The sequence below is a fragment of the Phoenix dactylifera genome, chromosome 3, assembly GCF_009389715.1.
Source record: "Phoenix dactylifera cultivar Barhee BC4 chromosome 3, palm_55x_up_171113_PBpolish2nd_filt_p, whole genome shotgun sequence".
Lineage (NCBI taxonomy): Eukaryota > Viridiplantae > Streptophyta > Magnoliopsida > Arecales > Arecaceae > Phoenix > Phoenix dactylifera.
The window spans coordinates 16,160,949-16,185,223 of record NC_052394.1 but is presented as its reverse complement, the minus strand read 5'-3'; the positions used below and the strand labels follow the sequence as shown (position 1 = coordinate 16,185,223).

Sequence of the window (24,275 nt, the reverse complement as noted above, 5' to 3'; positions counted from 1 at the left end):
GTCAGCATTCCACTTCCAACGGTCCGCATCTCGTTAAAAGATCCAATCGGTCCGCTTTAATCCACATCTGACCGGAACGCAGGAGAACTGCGATGGCTGGGCCAACTTAGTGGCGGAACTGTAATTATCGCACGAGCCGGTGGCAAATGAAAAAGACTCTCTTTTCACTCCGCGCGCTTTATTTCTCTCTCCTCCGTCGAATCCGCTCAGTCTCTCAGGCGGTCTCTGACAGCGCCATCCGAAACGCAACAGTCTACAGCAAAGAATAAATAAAAAATAAAAATAATAAATCTCAATAAATTGATTAAAAATGATTACAGAAAATAGGGGGAAATTTTTTTTTTAAAAAAAAAATATCAGGAGGGGGGAAAACGACGTCCTGGAAATTTGGTGTGGTTTGGACGTCACCCACAACCCCAGGTTAAAATATTATTCCCAATTTTTTTATTGAGGCTGGTGGGGAGTTGAAAAATTTTCCCCCAGAATAAAAAATAGAAAAAATTTTATCCGAGAGAGGGAGGGAGGAAGGAAGGGAGAGAGAGAGGAGTCAAAGAGGGGGAGGGCGTGGGAGTGGAGCGTGGCTGGCGGTGTCCGGAACCCATCGACGTCCGCTGTCTCGCCGATCGATCGGAGCGCCGAGAGAGCGAGCTTCCAGGGGGGGGTTTTATAGGGGCCTAGTTGGGTTTTCTGGGGATCGATCAGCGCCGAGTTCAGGGCTCCGAGGTCTTCTTTACTCTTGATTCTCCTCCGGCTGTGTTCTCGGGTGGGGTTGTTAGGGTTTTGCTTGGACCGTAAGGATCGAAGAGTTGGTTGGGGGTTTGGGTGGTTGAGTGCTTGGGTTCGTTGTTCGTTGTAGAAAAATTTTAGGTCGGATTGGATTGGATTAGATTCAGGTTCTGTTTTGGGTTTTTGTGTGGTTGGTTTGGGATCTGGGTTTGGATTTTAGTGGTTTTGAGGCGTTGTCAGTCTATTTGTGCGTGGTGGTGGAGGTGAGAGGATGATGGTGGTGGATGGGGAGTAGAATAGGTGGGGCTGGTGTGGAAGATGTTAAGGAGGCAGCGGGCGGGATGCCGAGCTTCGTTTCATCGCTGCCTGGGGCTCATCAGATGTAAGTGAATTGACTTGCTCGAGCTCTTTAGCTGCTTGGTCGTTTGTTCTCTGCTTATTATTTCAGTTGTTATTATCCTTCATGTTGTTCTGTTCTGGGACTCTTGCTTTATAATAGTGATTTTGCTGATATTTCTGCAGAAAAAAAGTTGAATTGCTTCAGTTCTAATAGTAGGGTACCATGTGACAACTAGGGAATTCCTGTACTTTGTTTCTCGTTTTATTTGAAGAATAGGAAGAGGAAGCTTTTTGATATTCCTTGATGAAATCAGTTAAATGATGAAGCTAAAATAACCAGCGACAGTGTTAGGATTGTTTGACTGTGTTTGAGAATATTTGATTTAGAGAGGTTACTGTTGGAATGCTTCGGTCTGGTGCAGGTGGTATTTTAGTATTCAAACAATTTCAGAAAAAATGCTTTTGTTAGAAAATCTGACATATTGTGCATGTGCCTTTGTTTTTTTGATATAAAAACAATATATTGTTTCAGCTCAATGTTTTACTTAGTCTTAGTATTGCTATTGTCGTAACAAAGCACGTTCTATTTGCCTGTTATGTTGAATCTGGAAAATAAGGTGAAATCCTGTAAAACTTATATATTTTGCATACGTCAAACTATGAGAATTTTAAAATACAATAGTAGTCATTGGTGTACAACAAAATACAGTCTATGAGATTTGTGTGTTAGTTTACTCAGAATTTTAGAATATGAGAAAAATGGCTATAAAAGGATAGCACTTTAATTATGTTTGATATGGTCGTGAATGGAAAATTTGACATATGTGTGCGTGCATATACATATATACATATACATATGCATATGTGTGTGCACATGCTTGTGGTAAGAGGAAGAGAAGAAACAATTGCAGTATTCATTTATTTAACTCCTGATGATCTGATACAATTGAAGATCTTCTAAAATTCCTTAGGGAAGTGGACCGAAAGAATGAGGGTTTGATGCCACAAGGCTCAAAATATTCGATGAGCAAATGGGAAGTGAAAGAGAATCATAGTAACAAACATTACAAGCAGGAAATATAGATTTAATAATATAATCCGACACTTAATATAGTATAATAGGGACCTTCATACTTAGTCATCAAGGCTGAAAACAAGAAAAAAAAAACATCCAAAGTTATTTTGAGGTGCATGGGAGAGAAGAGGACTCAGTTGAATGGCTTCCAATAAGTTTTTATTGGTAGCTAATGGTTTTAAATGGTAAGAAACTTACCAATAATGGAGAATTTTGTCCTTTCACCATATAAAAAAGCAGTGGATTTATGTAATCCTTCTGGAGATTGTAATAGAGACTAAAAATTGCAGAAAGCATGTTGGTTGTAAAGGTAATTTTGGATGCTATTGTTTGCCTTATTTGTCTTCTATTTGTTAAGGTGGAAAGGTATCGTGAACATATCTAATAATCAATAATACCTGATCCTTGTTTTTTCGTTTGAAAAAAGTCCCCACCTATTGCCTTAAGTTCGGTGCCCCTTTGGGCATTTCACTTAAGATTGTTCACTGTGAAATCTGATTCTAATGGTAATGCCAGATAACATACTGCAGGAGACTAAAGCGTCTTTCTAGGATTAAGTTCCTTTCCTTGCACAAATATATATAATAAGGTAATTTGAGTAGTCTTGTTGAAGAAGAATTTACAGAAGAGAGGTCTGTTTCTAGGATTAGGTTTGTTGGCTAGATCTTTTATTAGGTTAAGATCTTCTACTTGATGGTAATCTTGATGTATTGTATTTTTCATTACCTGGTTCTGTTTAACTGATGATTCTGTCTTGTTTGTTGTTCTTCTGGTTGCCTTTCTTAGTGAGACAGACGGAAACAACATGCACCCTTCTCGAGTTTCTGGCCTTGCAGCAATTGAGCGGTCTATCGGCTTTCGCATAGAGGATGCGGTTGATCTAAGCAGAAGTATGAGATTATTACTTTTTTTTTGATACCATGACAATGAAAAGTAATATTTTCCATTTAACAGTTCGTATCTTATTCTTGTGCTGACCTTGTTATGCTACAGCAATATCCAACTGCAATCTGCTGGTTTATTAAAATATTCATTATATTTATGGGCCATTTATATATTTTCAGCTAGGCCTATTATCTCTGCATATTTCAGCTTCAAATGTAGCACAACTTTTCGGTGTCTTCTGGTTGTTATATATCCAAAATGCGATCTTACTAAGTCATTTTTTAGTTCAAGGAAATCCCATTTAATTGTTAGAAGAACTTTGCTTGCCTCTTAATTAATTCAGTAACTACAAAAGAGGGAGGCAGTCCTGTATTAAAGTCAATATCAACTGCCACTATCCAATTTTCTGCACATTATTGAAGCTAATTGAACTTATATGTAGTTTATTTATCTGCTTTTTTATGCAGATCCTTTATTTAACCCAAAATCAAGTGGCCAATCTGTTCCTTCTGATCCTCTTCAATTTGGTGCTTTTAGTAAGGTACAAGTAGGTGTATTCTTCATGATTAATATTGCTGCATTTTAGTGATGCACCTGCTGGTTTCTCTCAATGTAGTATGCTGATTGATCTTTTATGCAATAACAGCCTCTTGCTTCTACTGATATTACTCCAGCGGCTGCTAGAATAGGGTCCCTTGCAGTTCCACAACAAAAGGGGCAGCAGCCTAATCTGGTGTCATCATCCAGTGGTCACGTTGAGAACTGGGGAGAATCTACAATGGCAGATGCTAGTCCTAAGACTGACACGTCAACGGATGTGGATACTGATGACAAGAATCAGAGGGTAATATTGCATTCTATCACCATCTGTTAGTGTTCTTTGACAGTTGAGCTCTTTCTCCATTTTTTTGGATGGTTATACAATGTTATGTACTTTGTTCATCTTTTTGTTTTGCTGCAGCTTAAGTTTTTGGATCAGCTACCACAATATTCATCTGATTATTTGATCAATTGCTCTGGTATTAAAATTTTGTTGCATTCAGTTAATTGAACTAATAATTACACCCCAATACTGATCCCCTTTGGCGTGCTAGAATGCTTATTGAAGGAACTCATTAGAAGCAAGTGTTTACTCTTTAGCCAGAATGTGCTTTCTAACAAGGATGATTAAGTATTGCTCATAAAAAATATTAATGCAGCATATATACAACAATACGAGGCATGATCCTCTTTGTAGTCTCGATGACACCTTCCCCACATGTGTAGCATGTCTGTCTTTTGCATTATTTAGTTCAAAAGGTGCTTGTGGTTGCTCAATGGCTAGCTTTCTTTTGCTTATCCTTTTTTCTTTCCCCCTCACCTTGATCTTTTTAAACCTTTCCTCATATGCTCTTAGGGAGTCTGTGGAATAGCATTTTAACCTCTGATAGGTAATTAGTTGCATTTGATCAATTATTCTGATATGGAAACTGTGTTGCATTTTCTTAGTATACTATGATCATTCATATTGCCATATTTTTTATACTAGCATGACGTTGCACAATTGCATTATAACTCCTAACTTATATATGAGTCTGTATTTTTTTTAAAGATCTTTCTATTTATACCTACTACTTTAAGCATTAATTATTTTTTGGGTTTTTTTTAGTGCTGCTACTGTTTCTATTAAACCTTTATGGACTAAAATTTTAGTTTGTTAGCATGACAGAATTGCATACATGATGGTCCACTCTTGCTTTTGGTGCTGACTTGTAGACATTGAATTTTGTTGATAAAACTCTGAACTTTAGAATTAATGGAAAATTAATCACTGATGAGAGTAAAATTACACTTATTTAGGTTCCCAGATAGCAATAAGATTCATCCATATATTTAGAGAAATGGGAAGTTACAGAGTTTGTTTTGGAACCTTTCTAAAAAGGAATTTAGTGAGTGCTTTTGCCTCATGGGCTCATTTATGGGGTCTCTTTTTATCCTGCAGTCTTGTTTGGACGCTTTACATGCTTTTTAAAGATGCATCCAAAGTCGGTTGAAGCATGGTAATTAAAGGTAATTTTTGATGTGGTGGTTGCCAAAGGTTTCTTTGTGTGGGAACTGTCTCAATAACTCTTCAACATGAAACCTATTATAATCTTCCAAGTCAACCAAAAAAAAGGAGGATCCAATCACTATGAATGATAAGGGAATTGGTTTGGAGTCTCTCTCTAGCCTTTTCTAGAGAGATACTATGTATTTTCTAGTCGGGCTCTTTGGGCATGCACAACCGGGGAACCCTCTTCCCTTCTCCCTTTATTCCCTTCTCCCTATTCCTTCCTCTCTCTCCCTCACTCTCCCCTTTTTCTTGCGGTGGACCTTTTTGGTATCCTTGCATGTTGGCAGCAAAGAGGGTCTTGTTCCCATGTTCGGAAAGAGGGGTCACTATACCATCAAGGGTGCTTGTGAGAGGTAGTGATGAAGTTGGATTAGAAGGTGGTCATCTGGAGGTAGCGGGTTGACTGTGGTAGGATCATGTGGCATGGATGTGTAATGACAAGGAGGTTGATGTACCTTGCCCTAGCGTGCCTGGGATCAAGGAAGTCCAGATGGCGGCCAAAATTGAGACGTATGGTGGAGAGGCCTATGAACACGGGGCAAAGGTTTTCCTCTTCTGGTTGCTACACTCATCATGGCATAATCACATGACACTAAGCCTGACTTGGAGGTTGGAGATGGGGTCGCTGGTAGAAGGTTTGCTGATTTTGTTGGTTTGTTGGGGCGGACACGATCAACTCGCCATCCTATGCCCTGGTGGAAAAATGGTGGTGGAGGGTGGCGAGAACCTCGGGGCTGTTCTAAAAATCTCTGACAAGGGGAAGGAGGAAGCAATATATGGTTTAGATGCTCAAAGAGTGAAGGGATTACTATCCAAGATTAGGTGGGTATAGGTTGCCGGAGGTTGGACAATCATCATGATCCATTAAGGGGTCTGCAATGTCGTGGTTTGTTCACTTGGGGGAAGTAGATTTGACATGGCTGTTGGTTACTGGGAAGGCATTGCAGGATGGTAAGAGAGAAAGATCAAATGATAGTTAGCAGGGATTCTAACGCCAATGAAGAGTGGTGTCTTGGTGTTGGCAAGGCTTATGGAGGAGAGCTAAGCAAGCAAAAATTTCTTCTTTGATGGTTACTCTTGTTCTAAAGTGAAAAGTAGTTGGGGTGGGAACACCGGGGTGTGAAGGGAGATCTAGGCGATGACAGATGGCATGTGGAGAGGGTCTTGTTTGGATAAGTGGGCGTAGGTGGGAGGAGTTAGTTATGGTGAATTTGAAATTTGAATGAAGTTTTTCTACTTAAGGGATTGGTGATAACAATTGATCGGCTAGCAGAAGATGGCACAGGTAGTGGGCTGTTGTGGGAGTAAACATAAGTGAGTCCATAAAGGAGATAGGAGGGATTTGAGTGCACTCAGGCCAACTGTCCTTGTGAACAGTGGATGGAACTGGATTAATAATTAGTGTGCAAAGGAAGATCTATACCATCTGCACCCATTGATATAGTTGTGACACATATTGAATCCTTGATCTGGTGTGTCTGGCCAGGGCTAGGCCTTGATGTTGATGAGAAGCTACCTGAGTTTTTTTGAGAGGGAGAAGCTACCTGAGTTGTGTAGCCCACTTTCAAGTTGGGCGGGATGCTTTGAGTTGGAGGTGGCTTCATTTTGTGTACATCATGTGGGTTGGGTGTCCTTGTCATTGGGCTTTGATATTGGGGCTGTTTGGGCTTGCTTGCTTTTTTCCCCCCGCTTCTTTATCTCTTCCTTGCTCTTTTTTCAGTTCCTCTCTCTCTCTCTCTCATATACTCATTTCCTCTCTATTTAAATGTGTGGTGGTCTCTGCCATTGTTTTGAAAGAAAATCACTGAGTATTATCTTTGGGGAGCTTACTCACTGTAAATCCATAACCTTCTGTTCAAACATGGTTAGAGATGTTTGAAGATAATCTTTTTATGACTTTTTGGTGTTTCATATGCATGACTTAGCTTATTTGCTTTCATCCTATAGTCATGGTTTGCCAGCCTATGTGATAGATTTGATTGTTTCTTCTGGAGAAATATCATGTATGGTATTGTTTTGACCTTGTTGGGAGTTGTGGTGGCTATGAAAAGTAAATGACAAGCTTAACTGAACTTTTGGAAGTCAACCCCTATCGCCCTCTTCCCAAAACAAAAAGGAAAAAGGGACAAAGCATGAGAAATAAGGAAAGGACCATCAGCCCCCTGTTTTTTTTTGGCTCCTTCTCTTGTGTGTGCATGTAGTATTATATACTTTCTTTAGTGTCTCTAAATGATAACTTACCTTGTCACCACCATTTATAGTATATGGTATTTTTAAATGTGTCTTTTGGGAAGGTGCAGTATTAAATTAAAGAGGATTTGGGCTTATATATTACATTTGAAATTTAATGCCCTGTTATTTGCATGTAAAAGCATGCTATGTTAGAACCTTGGTCGAGAAGGTTTTCACTTGAAGTGTAGCATGACATGTTTTGTAATACAACAACTAATATGATGTTTTCTGTAAAGAATATTTAGAATGGAAAATACTGTGTGCCTCCAAAAGGTACCCAAAATGGCTGTAAAGCCCAGTTATTTGTAAACTACTGGGGCAAATTTTGACATTTTAACCCAGAATCAGGATTCCAACCTCCTTGTATGACACCCAAAACCAGGTTTACACCCTTTCTTTGGACATTCTGAGGGTGTCTTTCACAGTTCCTGAATTGGTAGATCATCATTATAACATAAGGTGAATTACATTCGACTAGACAGGTGCAAGGTAAATTGGGATGCAGTGCTACTATTACGGCTCAGATAAGTTAGGGCTGATTAAGATGGTTTACACCTGATCCGTTGCAATATTGTTATGCTTATTCTCAATTTTCTATCATCAGTTGCTCTCTGTTGGGTTGCTTCTTTTGTGCCAATGTTTATTGGTACATTGGCTCGAGACTGTCACTTGTTCTTCCCTAATGTGAGATATTCTGTGCTTTCCATCTGAGGCCATACAACTGTTGTCTCGTGTGGTTTCTTTATCGGGATGTCTGTTCTTTGGGTATACTCTTGTTTCATAAGGTCATACAACTTCTTTTTTGACAAACTATTTTTGTTTGAACTTTTTCTTTGGCTAAAATATAGACTGCTTTGTTTGCTCTTCATATGGTTTTTGTAGGCCTCTTGTACTTTTAATTCGTTTGTTTCTCTAGAATTCTTGCTCCTTTTTTAGGATAATTTCTTTTTCTGCTTAGTGAATGATAGTTTTATTCAAGATAAGCAAGACAGCTGATAGTTAGTAATTTGCATGTGTTTTCTTTATTCCTTTTAATGTTGAAATTTTAGTTTCATTTAGTTGGAGATTTGTTACTTTTCATGTAGTCATTCTGCGGTAGTTAGTTTAAACTAGGATGCGGCATCCTGGAGGAGTTTATTGATTGCTTGCATGAATTTTCTCTATTTTTCAGCTTGAAAAAGGACAAGCTGCTCTTGCTGCGGCTTCTGACTCTAGTGACAGATCAAAGGATAAACTGGACCAGAAGGTAGTGGAGTGGCTATAATTTCTTATAGATACAGTGATATTTGTCTTATTATGTATTAAATCCGAATATTATGTATTTTTTATCCTCCAGACACTTCGTCGGCTGGCTCAAAATCGTGAAGCTGCTAGAAAAAGCCGATTAAGGAAAAAGGTAATTCATTTTTATTTCTTCTCTTGTGCCTTAATTGTTTTCATGTTGCATTGGAACAATGCATCATATCAAATGCTCAATTTCCTTGCCAAAAAAGAATGCTCAGTTTTCATAATAGAAGGTGTTTGTCCTTGGGTATCATATCAGCCAACACTATGGTCTTTGCAAAGTACATCATCATCCCAACCTTTCTAGTGACGCTTTTGGTTCGTTTATTAGCACTCCGTTTTTAATTTTGACCGTGCTTGTGTAGGAAAAAAAGCAATATAAAACTTCAACCAAATCTGGAAAACTAACATCACGCTGACTTTTGTAGTTGTCCTGCCCTTGCATAATGCACATTTTTGGAATGGTCAGAACAATAGGCTGACTTAAACTGTCATCTAAAGTTATGCTTGTGCCATGTTTGCTCAGATGTCTCCTTTCACCTCTATTACTTAATTGAACCATAGTAATCTATGGTCAACTGATGGAACCGGCACTGTAAGACAGTAAGAGTTTTCCCCCTCTATGTTAGATAGCTTCTCGTTGCTCTAATTGCCTCTTGGTAAAGCTCTCTATTTGCAAATTGATCATATGAGAAATTGTCTTTGAAATGTGCTAAAAGTGTCATCTGTAAAAGGTACTAAAATGTCATCATCTGTAAAAGGTACTAAAAGTGTCATCATCTTTAAAAGGTGCTAAAAGTGTCATCATGTTGAACAATAATTTTTGGTGGAATTCTGCCATGTCGTCTAAATATGGATAATATGCTCTATGAAAACAAGATCTAGTATTCCAAGAAAAAATGATAACTTGGCATATATTTCCGAAAATGTAGATTAGATCTCTTTCTTTCTCTGAGAACTACAGTTGTATTGTCTTTTTCACAGCTTTACAACTGAAGTTGCTTTTGTTATCATTAACCCTCTCGCCCTTAGGTGAGTCCTTTTCGAAGTTCCTCAAGCTTAACAAGTGAACAATTTGTGAATTTTAGTTTGATCCTGGTGTTCAAAATATGGTCCACTTAACAAGTCATTCTATTCTCGAATTGTAGAGGCCCATGGGCGAAATTCTATCCTTGATCTTGAAATTGGTAGTTCCAGTTTCAATGGCTAATCTATTTGCATTTCCTTATATATTCACAAGTACTTTTTAAGAAAGAAAAGGTTTGGGTTGGGGGGGGGGGGGGGGGGGGTAAAGGGCATGCTGGGAAAGGGCAAGGGAAGAAGGGGTAAAAAGAAAAACATGCAGTTATTGTTGGACTCCTCATAATGATGTGGGCCTGCAAGGCTTTTCTTTTTTACTTTCTCCCATAATTGTTCTCTAGGATTCTAGATGTTTTACTTTTACTGTTGGAAGAGCAATTTACAGTCACATCTTTCACCTTACTTTTGTAATTGGATCTATATATTTTCTTCTTAGATATTGCAGTATTGTATTAATACTGCTATTTCTTCTGCTAGGCATATGTGCAACAACTAGAGAGTAGCAGGTTAAAGCTTACACAACTTGAGCAGGAGCTTCAGCGAGCGCGCCAACAGGTATGATCATAATGCTAATCTCGCTATCCCTTCTCTATTTCTACGACACTTTTTATTCAGCAGATTACATTCAGAAAATATATTGGTTGTTTCTCATGATGTGGACCCCTTTTTTTGTTTTCAGGGCATCTTCATTTCAGGCTCAGGAGATCAGACCCATTCAATGGGTGGAAATGGTATTCTGAGAGCATCTACCCTGTGATTTAATTTCTTTTAAGGAGCTATATTCAAAAAGCTGTGCTAGAGTACTCAGATGAGCATTTTACATTTAAAGAAATGCCATGGATGCATGATGCTCCAGCAAATTCTTATGAATCATCAATCCAAATAATAGATGAATGCTTACTTGATATTCTCATTAGAAGATTTACATTGGATTATTACAGAACAATAGCTTTAGAATAGGCACCTGCAGACGAACCTGTTAAGCTATTTTGCTCACTATGTTGCAATGGACTAATTTTTATAATGAACTTCATTCATAAAGTTTCTTAATGAGAATTCCTAAATTGTATAATTGTATTTGTTCATGAAGACATTGGAACTTCAGTACATTAGCAAGGCAGGATTTGTTATTGTAATTGGGAGGGTTTCAGATTCTTTTTTCCCTTTAATTTGGGGATTGCTCAGGTATATGTAACTGTATTTCCCAAAATAAAGCAACTAAAATTTCTTTAAAATTCTAGGTAACCATATGTGCTAAACAATGAGTACATTTGTGATTTTTGGATTCATCCAAATGCTTGCCTCTTTTATCAGTGTCAGAGAAAAATTTTATGTTATTCAACTTACAGGGGCTTTGGCATTTGACATGGAATATGCACGATGGCTGGAAGAACAACATCGACAGATCAATGAGCTGAGGGCTGCAGTGAACTCACATGCAAGTGACAATGACCTCCGTGCTATTGTTGATAGCATCATGGCACATTATGATGAAATTTTTAGGCTCAAAAGTGTGGCAGCCAAAGCAGATGTTTTTCACATGTTATCAGGGATGTGGAAGACGCCTGCTGAAAGGTGTTTTCTGTGGCTTGGGGGTTTCCGGTCATCTGAACTTCTCAAGGTGCAAATCTTCTCATTCTGCATGCTCATTAATTGGTAATTCTGTAAAAAATACCATCGATTTAAGGGCCTGTTAATTCTTGTCATAGGCTGATCATAGAATCATAGAAAAGGAGAAAACTAGAGAATAAACATCGATGTGAGTGCCTAAAAATGAGAAGTTGTGTGCAGATGGAGGATAGCTCAGTTCCTGTTGTAAAAATTATTTGGAGGTTCACCATTTAATTCATGCAAAATTCTGTGGTTCCTATATTTGTTGTCCACCTTTTCTCAAGTTTTCACTATAATGCACTCCCTCCAGTAGAATCTGCCACCTAGGTGGGGATCTTGCTATATAAGGTGTTGCAGGAGAGGGTGAGGCGATGGAGGTGTAGGGGGAGGCTGAAGAGAGGCGAGGGATGCATTCGACCAATAAGGCAGCTTGTAGCAAGCTTTATGGAGCCAAGGAAGCATGGTGTTCGAGGGTGAGATCAGTACTTTGCTAGTTACGCCATAGCATTCTTAGCAGGCTAAGGTCCAAACCCTATCAAATTTAATCACAAACACTATGATTGACCTATGGTTAGTCTAAAAGGCTTTAATTGTAGTGTCACCTAGTTAAATTGGGCCATGGGATGGATCAACTCTGATACCATTTGTAATGACCCATGACCTACCACGTCATCCAAAAAAAAGACTAGTGAGAAGTTATTATTTGGATTTCTTGGCCCTGTACAAGTACCAGATCTCTCTAGCACATAAGCGATGTGGGAATAAGTACATGCTTTCACAGATCCACCAAAGGTGGGAGGGGAAGGGCTTGGGAGTGGGAGATTGGGAGGGTGGTGGAATTGGGAAGTGCAAAAAATTAGAGATATGTAGCTTTGAGTTTTCCATGAATAAAATTCGATTTTTGCACATTAGTCTCAAGAGTACCCCCCATCCTCTCTCTTTTCTCTGAATACACAATCTCTGTTATACAGAAATGACTGATATCTTCTTTGATATTTAGTTCACAGGATGTATGCCTTTCCAAAACAGCTTGATGTGGCAAAGTTTTAGTTACCTACAAAACCATGAGTTAAATTTTATAGCCTCAACAGATTATCGGAGATTCTTGCATTAATTTTCTGACTCCTTCACTTCCTGGTAGTTTCTTGAAGCCTATTTCATTCAACTGTTGCCCATCATGTGTCTTTTATACCGTAGGACGCCCCAATTTGTAGGAAAAAATTAGCAAACTTTGTGATATGTCTTTATGATCTTCAAATATTAGAATGATTCTAGCATCAAGATTTCTTCCCTAGATCATTGAACTAGTTTGATTTTTTTTCTTTGGTCTAATTATTCTAAATTCTTTGTTAAGCGGTTTTGTAGTCAGCCTTGTCCATGGCATGTAAGTCCTGGTTTGCTTTTCTATTTTTTTCTTATGGTTAATTTGTGTGTTAACTTCACTGCAACATTCTAGCTACTTGCAAGTCAACTGGAGCCTCTTACAGAGCAGCAGTTGGTGGGGATATGTAACCTACAACAGTCCTCCCAGCAGGCCGAGGATGCACTGTCACAGGGCATGGAAGCACTGCAGCAATCCTTGGCAGAAACTCTGGCTTCTGGATCGCTGGGGCCCACAGGATCATCTGGTAATGTCGCAAACTATATGGGTCAGATGGCAATGGCCATGGGAAAGCTTGGCACTCTTGAAAATTTCCTCCACCAGGTAGTTTTTCCCCAAGCTTAGCTCTTGTTTTATATGAACGAGGAATGGTCTTCAGTACGTTGCTGATGGAATTTGAGGAAATTATTATTATTTTTTAAATCTAACCTCTTCTTTATCCATCTTCCAGGCCGATAATTTGCGTCAACAGACCCTGCAACAAATGCTTCGCATATTAACAACACGCCAGTCGGCCCGTGCACTCCTTGCCATACATGACTACTTCTCACGGCTCCGTGCGTTAAGCTCTCTTTGGCTTGCTCGGCCAAGAGAGTGAGGGCTAAACTGATTCAGCTGATCATTTGTGCAGTTCATGGATCATCAAGCCTGGAATATATGTTCAGTCTCTCAGGCGAATGAGCTCGTTACGGAGATCTCTTGAGGACCAATCCTGTGGTGCCTCTGGATCGTCAATTTATATTTGACCTGCGGAGCCCTGCTGTACCATCTCCTCATGTAGGAAACACATGTGAATGTTTATTATACGATAATTAATTTAGGTGCTTTGGTGTTGCAGAGATGTATACATTTATGGATTGTGCAGAGACGTGAAGGGTGTATTCGCTTGCAAAATTGACTCAGCCTGATCTAACCTGTCAATAAAATTGGTGTTACCTGCTGTATCAGAGAAAAACTCGTGGAAGCAGAATGGACCTCTCTATATTGGCTTTTTGGCAACTCTATCGAATTGTTCCCGCACTTACCACCCAGTTAAAGTGCATGTTTTTCCTTGTGCAGGGATTTAAGAACCGTTGCTGCTCAAAAGTGGTACACACTGAGGTCACAACTAGCAATAATGGGCGAACCTAGGTAATAGCAAGGGCCAACCTTTAACAACCTAAGCCTCATGGGCCAAGCAGATGATGGGATTTGGGAGCCATTTTAGCGTACGTTAGGGCTGTGAATGGATTCATATTTTATTGTGAGAAAACTTCTGAGGGTTCATTGGTCTGGGTTAATTTGGTATGGTAAAAATAAATCTCATATTACCTTATCATATTTGGTACTAAAAGAGGACCAGAGATGGTAAGATAAATGATACTAAGAGAGATGGTAATAAGATAAATGGTACAGAGAGAGGTGGAAAGGTAATGCTATGCTATATTACCAAATGGACTTAATTTGAAATTGTCATTGCTTGGTGGAAATATTCTCCTCTACCTTTTAGCAATACGTGAACTGAATAAAAAAATCATTATTTGAATTATTTATTTTATAATATTGTGGGTAATTTGGCAAAATTTTCTATGTAAGATTATGTCTTAAGTAATTTTCAGATACTACTTTTCAAAATAATTTTTTCATCAACTGAATATGATAAAATTTATATTTTATAATTATTTTTTAAGATAAATGATTTACATAACCAATCAAATCAAATGAAGATAATTTTCTCATATTTTATGGAGTGATGTACCATTCGGATAATATTTCCAAAAGAGTTGCAAATGGATCCGTCGGTTCACCAATTATTGATGATTCTAGAACCGCTAATGTCACGACCCCCGCCCCGTTCCCGGCGGGCCGTCGCGACGGTCCTAGGGTGCGGGTAAGCATAAGGCCACCAACCACCACGTAGAACCCTATTACCTATCAATCATTATTAAATTCTGAAAAATTTTGGCATGATGCATGCACAAAATGATCACCTTTCCTATAGTGACCTGTCAGGATTATCTCAATACATACAACACACTACCTGTCAGAGCAGCAATCACATAATCTGTCACAATATAACCTGGACAACACATGTATCATCACAGGCATACAACTGATCTGCACATATATATATACCTGCTCTCCAATCCATCCATGGTCAAACCCATATCCACAACAGGATCTATGACTATAACTATACACTATATACAACAGAAGGTTTATAATACACCAAAAGGTATAAACCTCTATCTAGATTATACTATACTATACTATGGAGCGGCACAGCAAGCAGACAATCTCTAACCCTGCTCCTCTCTATACAATACCTGCCCTGCAATCAAAAACACCAAACTGGGGAGTGAGTATATAAATACTCAGTGAGTGGAGTAGAGAGTACTATGCACATGAGACAAGATATAATCATGGCTCGAGGTGAAATCTCAAGAGCAATAACAAGATGAACATGATCTCAATATAGAGAATATGGAGTAAATCATCAATATCACCACAATCAATATCAACTCATCTGAAGCATATATGGAATAATCAAGTAAACATATATGCTACTCATAAATATGCTCAACAGATCATAATGCTGGAACATACAAATCAGGTGTCAATATGCTGAAATCATCACTAGACAGCTGTCGGGAGGTGGGTTTTACGCCCCAGGCGAACCAGCAACAACTCCTTACTGTCACATGCATATATGCAGGATAATACACCATATCGATAATGTAAATGCTAGACAGCTGTCGGAAGGTGGGTTTTACGCCCCAGGCGAACCAGCAACAACTCCCTACTGTCACATGCATATGCAGGATAAGACACCACACTAATCATGTAAATGCCGGCCAGTATCCAGAACAGAAATCCATCTCACATCTACATACTAAACGGCACCTCGCGGGAATTCTACATCCGCGGAAAGCCATACTGCACCTCGCGGGGTCTTACTATGCCCGGCGGCAAGCAGAATATAAGTCGTAGGACCGGCCGATCCTACGCCTAGGGCCGTGTCCCCCCCTAGGAAGGGACTGGGCTCCGCCCACCCAGAAGGCTACTATGTGCACAAAGGCCGATGTTCAACCCCATCGACTATAGGTGTCCTGCAGATACTGCCAAGCCATGCATAATGCCATAATGCACCCTCCCAATACTCTACTAAAAGGAGCATAATCAAGACTACCACTCACTCGATCATGACCCAATCATAAACTAACATCAGGGTTAGGAGTGAGGGTCAAGGAAGTGCAATACAACTCAATATACCACTAAAAAGGCTCTACAAATCTTTGAAATGGAGAAAATGAAATCAATTTACAAAAGAAGTCATTTCACAATTTGGAACCAATTTAATTACTCATAAAAGAGTATAATCAAGCTACGACTCACAAGTCTTTAAAATAGAGGAAATGAAATCAATTTACAAAAGAAATCATTTCACAATTCAGAATCAATTTGATTACTCATCAACCCGTCGTAATTCCTCTCAATGTTCCCTCAAATGCATGTACAGAATAATCAAGCATGGAGAATCAAGATTATAGAGGAATCTACTACAATATCAATCAATATGCTCAAGTGGAATCAATTCACACTTGGCGACATTCATGAAAATGAATTAAGGATGCTCATGGTGCAAAGTACATGACTCCCACTCACCTGCCAATCCGGCACGGCCTCGATACGCCTCTAGAATTTTACAGTAGGCAGCAGGGGACTTCTTCCTCTTGTTCCCTAGCTTCTTGCCCAACTGTGACATGCATTTACAATACATTTAGTTTTGTATCAAGGGCTATAATCTACGTGCCAATTATAATATAGGAAATTTTAATTGATTCAACTCCCCCGTTCCCTAAATCTTTTCTTTTCTTTCTTTTTTTCTTTTTCTATTAATTAACTCATCATTTATGTATACTAGAGATTCCCTTGCATGAGTACAAGGTCCCTTAGCTTAATCTGGGCTTAATACCCTATTATGGCATGAAATCCCTTATTTTCCACCCGGATGAACAGTAACCCGGACTGACAGCCGGTTACTTCATCCCGGGTTTGATCCACTTTTCAGACTCCAAATTTGATGAAATTTTTACCTAACATTCTACACTCATAGGAGATTCTAAAGAGGTAACATGCATCATCATCGGAGGCCGTTTGACCTCCTAAATAATTCACCGAAGTTGGGACTTCGACACAGTTTTTTCGTAATGCCGGAAAAATTTGTCGAAATCCGATTCTTCCTCTTTTAACCGCCTCTACAACCCTTATCCGACCCCTCTAGACTATATCCACCCTTTATATAGCCTAATGTCATCAAAAGACTAGATAGGGACGGATATTTACCTTTTTCTTTTTGGAAATCGAGGTCCTTGCGTAGAGAGAAAGGAGATCTACACTTTTCCCTTCAGCTGGAAGTGCAACCGGGATCCCTTTCCCTCTCGAATCCCATTCCTCTTCTTCTTTCTTCTTCTTCTTCTTCTCTTTTTCTTTCTTTCTTTCCTCTCTGTTTCACGCCTGAGACTCCCTCTCTCTCGGTTTCATTCCACCGACAGCACAACCCTCTAAATAAATCACATCAAAACACTATTCACCCTTTGTTTAATATTATTAAATTTCCATTTTGCCCTTGCCACTTCGATATATCTGCAATTATGCCATTATCTTTTGATTCCTTCCTATTTTGCCCCTAACACTTCAACGCATCTACTATTATGCCATTAACTTTTGATTCCTTCCAATTTTACCCCTTATATCAATTTTAAAGGACTATTCTATCCCTTTTTTATATAAAAAAAATAAAAAAAAAATTTTGGGGTTATTACAGCTAAGCCTACATCATTACATGCGAGAGTACCTAGAATTACTATTGAAAAAATATATAAAAGATCATTGCTTTTAACCTGACAGCTAGGGTTGTTAACGAGCCGAGCCAAGCCCGAGCCTCTGTGGGCTCGGCTCGGCTTGTTCCATAAAAATTCGGGTCGGGCTTGGGCTCGGGCTCGCTTGGCACAGCCGGGCTCGGGCTTGAGCTCGTAAGGCTCGTTTTCCCGAGCCCGAGACCGAGCCCGCCCCATCCCAATCCCAGCCGGAGCCCGCCCCATCCCCATCCCCATCAACGGTTCGTCGGAGGAGAGGAACAAAGGAAAGAAAGAAAGAAAGGAAGAAAGAAAAGAAGAAGAAGAGAAGAAGAGGGCGGCCGCGAGCACCGCCGGCACGGGCACGGCCGTGGACGCCGCGAGCTCGGCCGTAGGGGAGGAGAAGAGAGATGAGGAGGTGTAGGAAGGGCGTTGACGAGCCTTCCCCTTTTCAATGAGGAGCTTGGCCCGTTGACAGCCCTATCCCCTCAATGTAGGAGGGTTCAGCCGGCTCGCTTGTTGCCTCCCCCACCGGGGGCAGCGGCATCGGGGACGGAGAAGGGAGATGAGGAGGTGTAGGAAGGGACGAAGGGTACCAGAGGCGGGTGCAGAGGTGGAGGGGAGGGTGTTGTCGTCGTCCTCAGAGAGTTGGGATCGAGATTTGGGCGTACAACGTCGTCGTCCTCGTCGTTGTTGTCCTCGTCGGAGGAGGAGAAGGCGGGGAGGGGGGCATCGGCTTCGGGCTTGGGGGTGAGGAGAACGGAGTTGTGGGTGGGGGTGGAGCCGTGGAGCGGTGGAGGTGGGGTTGGCCGGTTGGGAATGTTCTAGAGAAACCGAGAAGAAAGGGGATTTAAATAGATTAACGGGTTTGTTTGGTTAACGGGTTGGTTCGGGTTAACGGGTTGAGTCCGAATCCGAACCAATCTAATTCGATTTAAAGAAATTAAATGAATTTGGGTTAGTCCGAGTTGGGTCTGATCTAAATCCAACTGGGTTCAATCATATTGGAATTTAAATTGATTAAGCCAAATAAAATTTAATTGGGTTGAATCCAAATTTAATTGGGACCCAATTAAATTGGTAATTGGACTGAACCCTAATTTGGGCTCGTGAGCTGCTCGGGCTCGAATTTAAACGAGCCTCATTTTGCGCTCGGGCTCGGACTCGGACTCGTTTGACTAACGAGCCGAGCCCAAACAGCTCGGCCCGTTGACAGCCCTACTGGCAGCTGACTACCAGTACCGCCAGCTTTTCTGTCTAACCGTTTCCAAGCTTTACAGTCCACAATTTATAGTGTTCATCAGGCTCATTGTATGATTGTCCATAGGTCTTTTCCTTGGTGCCGAAAGCTGATCCTCCTCCCAACGGTCACCGTGATGATGGTGGATCTAGTGTTTTTTTTTTTCACTTTTTTTTTTCCTTAAGCGCGAAGCTACTGAGGCGCCTTGAAGGTGGTTGAGAAGCCTGGGCTCTTGTTTTTGACGTGGTGTTTTCTATTCTTTCGTGAACCTTTCGGATAGCCAACACGTAGCAACAATCACGTTCCCGTGCAAACAAAGACCAGAACTGAAAATGCCATATAGCCTAATTTACAGTTCTCGTGAAAACTACATTTTCGCTCTTTTTTTTGTAATTTATCTTTTTTTTTGTTTTATTTATGGGCTTGGGTCTTAACATGGATTTGGTAAAACAAGATAAATTTAGTCTTTGGTGGCTGAACAAACCATGATTGTATCTGGCGAGATTTTGATTTCTGTACTTTTGTTGTCTATTGTTAATGCAGTAATGAAGCAAGCAAATTTGCCATAATGAAATATTCTCATATACTAAACATGAGGAGTAGCTTAGGACTTATTTGATTCATGGAAGAATTTTTTCACCGAAATATTTTTTTTCTAAAAAGCATATGCTTGCATATATAATGCATGAGAAAATAGTTTTTGCATGTTTGGTTTACTATAGAAAAGTGATAAATTTTAACTCTCTCATAAAAGTTGTATAAAATAACTATTATGCTTTTAATAAAGAAAAAAACTTATTTCATGCTATTTAAAAAATTAAAGGTATGTTTAGAAAAGAAAATTATCCTAATTCTAAGTTGAATATGGAAGTTGGACTTTTTCATATCCCATATAGATTCTACAAGAATACTACTTTTTTTTATCTCTTTTCTTTAAAAACTCTAATCAAATTAGCATAATATCTTTCTCCATTTCTCTATTAACAATACTTTTCTCTCGTCTCTTTCCAAGAACCAAACGAATCCTTATTCTAATAAAGTATGGATGCATGCGACCTTCTTACCAGATTCCCTAATAGAGACCTTAAGCTAAATTATTTCGTGATGCAGACCTTGACAGGTAGAGCTCCGTCTACATACATTAAAGATTACAACGAGGTCTCTCTACTTCCAATTGTTGGCTCTTTTAAGTAGTCTCGGATTTGCATCAACAACCACAAGTCTCTCACATTGCATTCCAGCCAGCAGCTGTTAGCTGGCTGGCTCCCATCTTTTACATTGCATATGTTACTAATATCACCAAGAAGGTAAAAAAAAAGAAAAAAAAGAAAAATAAAAACAGATAACATCCATTGGCCATAAACCCATAGAATTTAACCAGGTCAAATGTAGAGGGCTGGTGCTAGGCGCGGACTAACCATTGCCCTCAGAGGCACAGCCTTTGGAAGTGCAAGACCAGGGGCCTCATCCATGTTGAACTCCTCCCCTTCAGGGAGCTTCCAATCAAATAAGTGCACCAAAGTCCCAAGAATGTAATGCACCATGACCAACCCTGCCTGCTTGCCAGCACAAATCCTTCTCCCTGCACCGAACGGTATCAGCTCGAAGTCATTGCCTAGTGGCTCGATCTTTGCACCCTTGCCACTTAGAAACCTCTCAGGATCGAACTCCAGTGGATTCTCCCACACATTTGGGTCCCTCCCAATAGCCCATATGTTGACGAGGAGCCTAGTGTTCTCTGGGATGTAGTAACCATCAACCTCGCAAGCTTCGAACGAGAAGTGGGGGAGGCCAAGTGGTGTTGAAGGGTGCTTTCGAAATGCTTCCTTGCAAATTGCTCGTAGGTATGGGAGTTTTGGTACGTCGGATTCTTCGAGCCTCCGATCTCTACCGACGACTTCGTCGATCTCGGACTGCGCACGCTTGAGGATGCTTGGATTCTTCAGCATTTCAGTAAGCGCCCACTCAATTATGATGGAGGATGTGTCAGTGCCAGCAGTGAACATATCCTGCAAGAGAAATGAAAAAACTAGTTGATACATAAAATCCAATCAACTCTCACAAAATAATGACCATAATGTAAATAATATATAGCTTAGTCACCAGAAATTATATAAGGAGTAAATTGGGTCAAAGATACTGAACTCTGAGTCCCCATTGATATTCTTATAAATATAAGGATATGTTAGTTCAAAATATATATGCAACCATGACCTATGAATCATGGTTCTGTCAATAGTGCAGTTATTTTGCTGTTATTACTCTACCTATCAATCAGTTTTTTTCAGTCGTAAACTTTCCATATTTGCCAACTAAATGATCATCATGGACTCAAATCGGGTTAGGTCTATATTATTATTATTATTATTATGAAGTTTAGGAGGGATCGATAGATGCAAAAGCTAGATGAACCACTTTATTAGGATGAAAGTTGGACTAGAATCTAGATCACTGGAAGCCAAACTTCCAGTGACTTTATTTATAATTTTGTCATCTGCACTTCGAATATCAGAGAACAAGTCGATCGAAGTTAGTGAGTAGGAAAGACCTATGAGTTTGGACGCACTTGTATCATCATTCAGCTACAGAACACGTCCAATAGAGGACACAAACTTGCCTCTAATTACGTACCTAATCTGACCTAATCCATAGATTAAGGACGTGCCGCCTGCGTTTTAGGTCAAGCGGCCATCCACCTACCGAATTGACGGGATATTTTATTCGTGGTGGTTTCACGTCGTGGTTCCAGGGGCCTTCTTATTAGGTCCCAAGCCGCCATCCAAGAAAAAGCTTTATTTTTTTAAGGGCTCATATCATAAAATATCCTGCTGGGTGACAGCGACCAACTTGTACTCCAAATTTTTTCATAAAAATAAAGGATAGAGAAATCTTAATTTGAAAAATAATTAAGTTTCACCTACCGAATTGATGGGATATTTTATTCATGATGGTTTCACGTCACAGCTAATTATAATTTCAAATTCTCGTAGAGATTTAGATCTTCCTATAAATCGATAGACTCATAAAAAAAAATTTATTGCTTCGGTTTCAAAATTGATGAATAAGAGAGATCCTAAAACACCCATAGAAAAAAAAAAAAGATGAATAGGTAGGGTTAAGCCGATATGGCTAAGCTGGTTACGATAATGGACGAGTATAAAAACAAAATTAACTAGATAGATGCCAAAAAAATGTAGAAGAAAAAATATCTAACAGTGAAGGAACCAATTTTCAAATCCCTTTGATTGAATATCTAATTCCCACTCTTTGACTTCAGTATCTACTTAATATTTAATCCACGCAGAACAGATATAATTGAATACGATAGCATGTTTAAGTCTGTGGAAAACAGGCATAAGCATGTTAAAACACCAAATAACATAAAATGCTAAACATGCAAGGATTAGACATAAAATTATGAGAGTCGACCATGAACTGCATGCTAAACGTTGCTTGTGAAATTAACTGGCCATCATTTTATCCACTGGTCTTAATATTTAATACTTAAAAGCTATAACAAGGAATTAGAAAAGAGATGAATGCCCTGCAATCAAAGAAAACCAATACTCCCTGTTGACATGTTGTCCAAGATAAAATAAAAAAAAAAACATATCCAATGACCTACTTCTTTTTTACGAGCAGACCATAAAGATATTATTATGTCACCAGTAATCCGACATAATCTTTGCTGCTCCAAAATCATTGTGCAGTATGTGGTGCTGCAGCCTAAGAAGAGCTAAGGGCTCGTTTGGTCTGCGATAAGCATTTTTTTTTATAGAAATATGATTCTTGGGAAGTAGATTTCTAGAATTTCTAAAGTACTTATGTTTGGTTGATCATCTACTTTTCTAGGAAAGTTATGTGCAATTCCTATTATATCCTTAATAAAAATTAGGTCTTTAATGTCTTTTTAATGCTGAAAGTTTTTTTTGGAAAAAAATAAAAATTGAGTGATTCTCGGCTCACGGAAAAGTAACTTTTTCATGTTTCTTGAAACATGAGAATTATATTCCCATAGGAATACAACTTTTCAATCAAATAATTAGAAGCATCTCATTACTTTTTCGTTGACCGCATTTTCCCTTCTTCTTTTTTGGCAAACCAAACGAGCCTTAAGGGTTGAAAGAGAGCTTACAAATATAAGTCCCTTGACGTTGACATCGGAGATCGTCTCCCCGACGGCCGCATCATCTCTATTCGCCATGATCAGATCCACAACGTCCGGCCTCCCCTCCCTCTCCTTCGCCGACGCTGCATGCTCTTCCAACAGCTTGGTGACCATCGTGTCGAACCTTTCATGCAGTCGCCTCATCTTCTTTTGTATCCCTTGGAGGTCCATCCACGCCACCGCCGGCACGAAATCTCCGATGTTGAACAGCCCTCCCCCGGTCAGCAGATCCACCACCATGTCCCTGAACTCATTCGAATCCCGGCCCTGCGAGTCGAACACTCGCTGGCTTAGCATCACCTGCCCTATAACGTTGGCCATGGCGCAGATCAGCAACTCGGAGAGCACGATGGGTTGCGACTTCTGGCTGGAATCGTGCATGGTGCGTAGAAGATGGCCGACTTCAGCTCGCCGGACGGGGGACCAGCTGGAAAAGGCCTTGCCGCCGAGCATGTGGAGGCTGCAGAGCTTTCGGAGGAGCTTCCAGCGAGAGCCGTGGTCGGCGAAGACGAGTGTCTGTTTGTTGTAGGTGATGTCCTTGACGCTGATGACGGAGGGGCGGTTGGCGAACTGGACGTCGAGGGTCTTGAGGAATGTGCGGGCGGCGTCGGGGGTGGAAGCCACGACGATGCCGGAGGTGCCCATTTTGAGGTACATGATGGGGCCATAGCGCTTGGCGAGGCCGGCGAGGGCCGAGTGCGGTGCAGGGCCGATGAAGGGGAGTGCGCCGAGCACGGGGAAGCCGGTCGGGCCCGGTGGAAGGCGGCGGGTGGATCGGAGCCTGCGGCGGAGGAGGAGGTGGAGGCAGAGGCAGAGGATGCCGCAGGCAAGGAGAAAGGGGTCAATTGCCATGGTGGCAGGGTTTGTATCCTTCTCTCCCTACCTAAGAGAGGCAAGGATACCGAAGTATAAATAGAGAGAAGCTTGAATGAGTGAAGATAGGAGGTTGGCAACTACTAGTTTTAACTAAAGGTTGGGGCCAGGGAGGGAGACCCCACAAATAATTAGGTGCTACGGTCGTCGTTGACCTGGATTTGGTATGATGGGCCCATCCATATATGCGAAGAGGCCAACCTATATACCTTTGGGAGGGACGATACCACGGGCCGAGAGAGTTTTAACTCAATTCAAAGATTGGAACTGGAGTCATGTATCCTAAAGTTCATCATGCGTTGCATCGTGATCAAACCTGAAGTTCTTTGAAGGGTTGAGATTTATTTATCAATAGGAAGGGGGAGGAAATATATTGTTTGGGAGTGCATGCAGTTTTGCATGGAAGCTATCGACATGATCACGCCATCCCTACGTAGACTAAGCGGACTCC

At 40.3% G+C, this 24,275-nt stretch overlaps 2 protein-coding genes across 2 annotated transcripts; one reads left to right on the top strand and one right to left on the bottom strand.

Annotated features, from left to right (window-relative positions):
• The first annotated feature begins 537 nt into the window (after positions 1-537).
• Positions 538-13,698, top strand: LOC103706220 (transcription factor TGA2.3-like). Its single transcript, XM_008790265.4, has 11 exons — positions 538-1,108; positions 2,927-3,030; positions 3,493-3,566; positions 3,672-3,869; positions 8,521-8,595; positions 8,686-8,745; positions 10,191-10,268; positions 10,393-10,444; positions 11,063-11,334; positions 12,781-13,029; positions 13,157-13,698. Exons 1-11 carry the CDS (start codon positions 1,011-1,013, stop codon positions 13,301-13,303), a joined length of 1,407 nt encoding a protein of 468 aa, XP_008788487.2. The 5' UTR covers positions 538-1,010; the 3' UTR covers positions 13,304-13,698.
• A 6,286-nt stretch (positions 13,699-19,984) lies between these two features.
• On the bottom strand, positions 19,985-23,839 carry LOC103706219 (flavonoid 3',5'-hydroxylase 1-like). Its single transcript, XM_008790263.3, has 2 exons — positions 22,919-23,839; positions 19,985-20,792 (listed from the first exon to the last, which is right to left on the bottom strand). The coding sequence occupies exons 1-2, from the start codon at positions 23,801-23,803 to the stop codon at positions 20,166-20,168; spliced, it is 1,512 nt and encodes a 503-aa protein (XP_008788485.2). The 5' UTR covers positions 23,804-23,839; the 3' UTR covers positions 19,985-20,165.
• Positions 23,840-24,275: the final 436 nt, after the last annotated feature.

Coding starts and splice junctions, on each gene's coding strand:
- LOC103706219 (XM_008790263.3), bottom strand. CDS start 23,803: ATGGCAATTGACCCCTTTCTCCTTGCCTGCGGCATCCTCTGCCTCTGC. Junction 20,793..22,918: donor ACGTCAAGGGACTTATATTT/GTAAGCTCTCTT, acceptor TTTCTCTTGCAG/GATATGTTCACTGCTGGCAC.
- LOC103706220 (XM_008790265.4), top strand. CDS start 1,011: ATGGGGAGTAGAATAGGTGGGGCTGGTGTGGAAGATGTTAAGGAGGCA. Junction 3,031..3,492: donor TGCGGTTGATCTAAGCAGAA/GTATGAGATTAT, acceptor TTTTTTATGCAG/ATCCTTTATTTAACCCAAAA. Junction 8,746..10,190: donor AAAGCCGATTAAGGAAAAAG/GTAATTCATTTT, acceptor TTCTTCTGCTAG/GCATATGTGCAACAACTAGA.